Source organism: Daldinia loculata, assembly GCF_022478755.1.
Source record: "Daldinia loculata strain CBS 113971 unplaced genomic scaffold F4817scaffold_139, whole genome shotgun sequence".
In the NCBI taxonomy this organism is placed as follows: Eukaryota; Fungi; Ascomycota; class Sordariomycetes; order Xylariales; family Hypoxylaceae; genus Daldinia; species Daldinia loculata.
The window spans coordinates 1,013-6,718 of NW_026054993.1; the positions used below are offsets into that span (position 1 = coordinate 1,013).

The 5,706-nt window shown below is 35.7% G+C and overlaps 2 protein-coding genes across 2 annotated transcripts; both read right to left on the minus strand.

The window, feature by feature from the left end:
* Positions 1-2,401: 2,401 nt before the first annotated feature.
* On the minus strand, positions 2,402-3,562 carry F4817DRAFT_362950 (uncharacterized protein; the record flags this gene model as incomplete). The annotated part of the gene is made up of 1 exon (XM_049306588.1): positions 2,402-3,562. The coding sequence occupies one exon, from the start codon at positions 3,560-3,562 to the stop codon at positions 2,402-2,404; it is 1,161 nt and encodes a 386-aa protein (XP_049153340.1).
* A 492-nt stretch (positions 3,563-4,054) lies between these two features.
* F4817DRAFT_363985 (uncharacterized protein) lies at positions 4,055-4,977 on the minus strand (the record flags this gene model as incomplete). The annotated part of the gene is made up of 1 exon (XM_049306696.1): positions 4,055-4,977. The coding sequence occupies one exon, from the start codon at positions 4,975-4,977 to the stop codon at positions 4,237-4,239; it is 741 nt and encodes a 246-aa protein (XP_049153341.1). The 3' UTR covers positions 4,055-4,236.
* Positions 4,978-5,706: the final 729 nt, after the last annotated feature.

Below are 5,706 nucleotides of genomic sequence, written 5' to 3' on the forward strand. Positions count from 1 at the left end.
AAATAACGATATTGTAAAAAGTAAAAATAATAGTTAATATAAAAGTATTAAAAATTGTTTTTTTTTTAATTTAATATATAAAGGTATAAAAAATATTATTAATGATTTAAATTAATATTAAAAAGTGGTTACGTAAATAATGATAATTTTTTAAAGTTTATAAAAAAAATTATTAAATTATTAAATTAAATAAAACATTTAAAAAAATAAATAAAAAAATAAAAGTAATATATAAAAGTAAAAATATAAAATATTGTTTAAAATTAAATTTAAATTTAAATCGGAAATAAATTTAAAAGTTTAAAGTAATATATTTTTATTTTATTTTGTTTAAATTATTAAAAAAGTAAAATAAAAATAATTAAAAAATAAAAAAAAATTATAATTAATTATAAAACGGTAATTTATATAAAAATGTAAATATAAAATATTATATTTATTTTATTAATTTATTTATTAATTATTAAAAAAATGTAAATTAATTTAAAGTAAATTAAGGTTTAAAAAGTTTATTTTTTTAAATTTAATCGATATTAATATTAAAATTTATAAAAATATGTAAAATATTTAAATTAAAAAAATATTTAAAATAAAAATTAAGAAGTATTGTTGGAAATATTATAAAAATATAAATAATATTTTAACGAAATATTAGTTAAAAAAATAAGGTTTAATTGTGTTTATTAAGTAAGTTTATTAAAAAGTAATAATTATAAAATAAAAAAAATATATTTTTTATTTAAATAAATATTTAAATTTTTTTTATTAATTAAATTAAATTTTAATTTAATATTAAGTTTTTTAAATATGTTTTAATAAAGATTATTTATAATTTTTAATTTAATTTAATTATAAAATAATAGTGTAAATTATAATAAATTTTATAAATTAAATAATAATTTAATTTAATTTAAGTAAATATTTTTTTAAAAATATTTATTTAAATTAAACATAAAAAAGAAATTTAATTTTAAATAAAATATATTATATAATTAATATAATTAAATGTAATTAAATATGGTTTTATAAAAATATACAAATTAAATTAATAATATAATTAAATAAGTTTTAAATTTAATATATTTAATTTAATTTATAAAATTTATTAATAAATTATTTATTTTTAATATTAAATTTATAACGTTATTTTAAAAAAAATAAAAAAAATATTTATTTTATAATAAAATAAAAATTATAATTAAATTAAAAAATATTATTTTTATTAAATAAATAAATTTAATTAATAATAAATATAGTTTTTAAATTAATTTATTTAATAAAAATATTAAAAATATTTATAATAAAAAAGTTTAATTTTTAATAATAAAAAAATGTTTTTAAATTATAAATTAATATTTTATTTATTATACTTACTTTTAAACTTATTATATTATTATAAAAAAATAAACGTTTATAAAAGGTAAAATTTAAAATGTTTATTAATTTAACCGTAGTTATTTTTATAAATTTAAATAATAATATATTTTTATGAAAATTTAAAAAAAATTATATTAAATAATTTAAAAAAATATTTAAAAAATCAAATATTAAATATTTAAAATTAAAATAAAATAAAATTTTTAACTTATATAAAAAAAACTATTTTTTTAATCTTTTAAAATAACATTTTATTTTTTTTTATATTAACGTTTTAATTTAATAAAAAACATGTTAAATCTTTTTAAACGTATTTTTTTATAAAAACTTTTATTTAAAAGTTTTTTAATATTTTATATATTATTAAACGGTTATTTTTTATATTTTTACCGTATTTTTACCTTACTTTTACCGTATTTACCTTACTTTTACTATACTTTGCTGGTTTACTTGACATGCATTATACTGCATCTGTGGAGATACGTCTTGAGTCTCGAAATATCGTTGGTTCATGTAAAAGTCAACACGAAAATAGGGGGCAGCATAGCAACACTCAAATTAATCCGGAACAATTCCGCAATCATGCTTATTAGATCCGCCTGCATCTACAACGTCGATCGGTGTCAATATTGCGGTGACCCGGCCCGGGTCAGGATCAAACCAACACATCCGCGCGTAAAAACGTCGAAACCAACAGCAAGCCGTTTTCTAAGTTGTTTACCAATTCGCAGCAACGAGTCAAGGCCCTGTCTTAAGACCTGAATAAGTCTTAAGCGTTGCAAGACAAGATCGCGGAGGCGGAAAAGGAGTTGCAGTTTGTATGGGGTCGTTATGATGTGTGTCGCTCAACTGCCTCGCTTGACTTTACATCCGAATAAACCGCCAACATCCCATTATTACGCTGATAGCTTTCTTAAAGCCAGACCGACGCTCAAGACAAGTTTAGGGACTTAATCGGGAATTTCATCGATATTGATTCATTCTAACGTCCTAATACTACGTATCGGCTACGTGACAATACTTTTCAGTCTTCGAAAATCCGGTCCAACTCAACAAGTTTCTGCTCCATTTCCTTTTGCTCGACCGCAGACGCTTTTAACATCTCGTATATTTTAACTTCAAAATCCTTAACCTTCTTTTTCAGCTCGTCGCCTTTTGCGATAATTTCCCTCAGCTCGGCCTCCGACATGAAGCTTCCTATCTTTTTTAGGGCGTTGCAATATATATCCCTATTCGTTCGGACGGCTAGGGACTCCTCGATATTCGTCATGAACCACGGGCGATCGATCCAGACGTGCTTCTTAGTTTCAAAGTATATAGTCTTGTTGTCATCGATTAATGTTGACGATGTTCCGGGCTGGGCGACGTTGAGGCCGTTGATCGTGACTAGCGACTGTGCGAGCACCGTCACCAGCATCTCGGCTAGCGGGATCTGGGACTCCTCCCACACCATGACCATAGGGATAGTGTGAACGATCGGTTTAAGCCCTATGTAGCGTATGCAGGATACTAACAGCTTCAGGGTGTTGGATGACCCTGACATGTTGCTGTAGTCGGGATTGTGCTGCAGCAACCTCGAAGGAACTCGACAACCGCACCCGACATAAACAGGACACGAGAGCTGGTGGACTTCCCCGTCAAAACTTGCGTCCGTGCGCCTGCCGAGCATAGCTATGAGCTCGTCCAGATTGCCAATCTTTCCCTTTGAGCATCTGGGTTGGGTATAGTCGTCTCCTACTTGCCACTTATCCTTATCGAAAAGCATCACGTTGTCGATGGCGAGAGCTTTGTTCAGGGCCGACTTCTGTGCGCGGGACAGCTGGTCTTGGCTGAACGCGTCCTTTATTTCGTCCCAAGCCTCCCAGGCGGTTTTGTAGTCTCGTAGGCAACCGATAATCTGCTCGATCTCGTTGCGACTTAAGAAGGACCCGCGGCGATCCTCGATCGAGATGCCCACTACGTAGGTTCCGGGTCCGTTCTGCCTGTAAATATTTTCCCAGTTGGGCGAGTCCTTATCGTATAAGTCGTGTGGCAGCGTTCCCAGGAGAAGGGATCGGAGAGTCTTCCTATCTAGGGTATGAAATAGGATGCGAAGGTCGTTGTAGGCTTCCCCTCCCTTGTCTTCGAAGGCTTCGACGGTCTTGCTGCTGGGGACGGCGCTCTGCTGGCGCCACTCTTTTGCCATATCAACTACCATCGGGAATACGCTGTCGAGCGCGGCGCCGTTGTCCAGGCTTTCTACGATCTGCTTGGCAAACCTGTCGCAGACGGGTGTCTCCGCGCAGACGCCGGCACGCACCTCTTCGGAATCCATAATATTTGACAGGTATCGTAACTGCTATAAATGTTGTAAAGGTCAAGGAGACGTCAAAATAAAAAAACGTGAGGAGAGGAAACAGTTGCTTATCAAACTACGTACAGTGGAATTGGTACGCAGGTGGGCCAGATTTTAAAACCAGCCCAACCACATCTTCCTATGTCGAGAAGTACGTACCTAGGTATCATATACTTACAACATATATATCGTCCAATACTTGTACCTACGCCTTGAAGACCCTATCCGCGTCTAAGCTGGAAGAAGTTTATAAGGAGAAACACAACATACTTGAGTGTCGCCAGGCTCTACTACGGGATACGGGCAGATTATAAATTACGAATTAGTGAGACTCAGACTTGGGTTGGCAAATCGTTCATTGCATGGTCCCCCCCTAAACTATCTATAGCTACTAACATTAGACACTTGTCGTGCTATCCTTTTTCTCCTTTTCGGTTTTCAGCGCGACGCGAAGCTTGAGTCAAGGAGACTCGATTCCATTCCTAAAGCAAAAGCAAAGACGTTGATAACTAATCTACTCGTCGTTAGGCGTTCAAGTACTCATATATTTCATTATCGAGCTCCTCGGCCGTCTTCTGGTTTTGCTTAGTGCCGGTGCCGGTATCGGTGTCGGGCTTGGAGCTGGCGTTGCCGCTACTCTCCTGCGGCGCTGCTCCGGCAATTGCGGCCTTCTTCTCATCCCGAGCACGGTGAAGTTTTACCAACTCCCTAACGGGAAGCCTCGCGTTGAGTCTCGCGAGCCTCTGTGCTCGCAAGTCGAACGTCATAATCCCCATGGGCTTAAAGACGTTGTTGTTGGCTCGGAGGTGGCTTTCGAGGATGTTGGTGGTGACGCGATGGTACGCCTCCTCGCTAGTGATGTGATATTCATCCTTGCTAGTAACTGCGGCGGTGGTTGTTCTGCCGCCGAAAGTATTGAAGTTGGTCGTTCGGTCTTCTGGATCGTCGCGGAGCCACAGGTCGGTAGCGACTCCGTTGCGAACTTGTCGGCCCACTTCCGACATGCTGACCGACTGGACAGTGGCAGCGTGGCGCTTCGCTGCTGGGGCCTCAGCCGGGCCAAGAACCAGGGCGTTGCTGGTCTTGTCGTTGGCTTTGGCATTGGCGTTATTCTTGTCGCCGCTGCCGCTCTCCTCGTTGTCGTCATCGTCTCTCTTCCTCTTCTTCTTACTATTTTTGATAATCTCGTCGAGAGACGCGCTGAGGCTAGACACGGGACGAGGTTTGTCGGGGTAAACGACGCGGTCTCCCTCCTTCTCCGGCATTTTGACGCGTGATAAAGGGGGGGAACGGGGGGTATGGTTATTGTGATGATGGTTATGATGGGGACGTTGTTGGAAGAGTTGTTGTTGTGGGAAAAAAGAAAAAGAACTGTGGGCAGACTTGCAAATATTATCACGAGGGTGGGGGCTAAGCGAAGCTGTAGGTACTTCAAGATGCACGTTTAGGGGGTTGCAGGTCTTATAGCAGCTTCAGCGCACTTACGAGTACGTACTCGTACGTACTTACCAATAGAGGAACAAGGCTATCCGCTTTGGGTTATACCTATGTCTGGTGAAATTCCGAGATCGATCTTGAGCTGTGATTACAATACGTCTTCGAATCTAACATCGTAGGGTTAGATGCCGTTTACCTTTATTGGTAAGGGGTTGGTCACTGCGTGATACTTCTCAGGTATAGAAATCCTCGTGCATTGAAGCCTTCTAGATAGCTTTCGACATGCTTCCACATCAGGCTCTGTAAGGATAAAGGAGCATCCTATCATTCTGTCCAAACCATCACTAGACTGTCCTGAACCAGACCTTATATCCATCTAAGCATTTATACTGTGTTTATGAACATGGAGTCCGAGTCACTCTCGAAGAACGAATTGCCAACTCGATGGATTGATGGCAGACTTTGTCGAGTCTCCTAAAAAAGGCCTTAGCTTCTATCTTTGAGTGAGATATTCTGAACGTCACCTCAACTGTACTTTCAGCCTCCATGTAAGAACC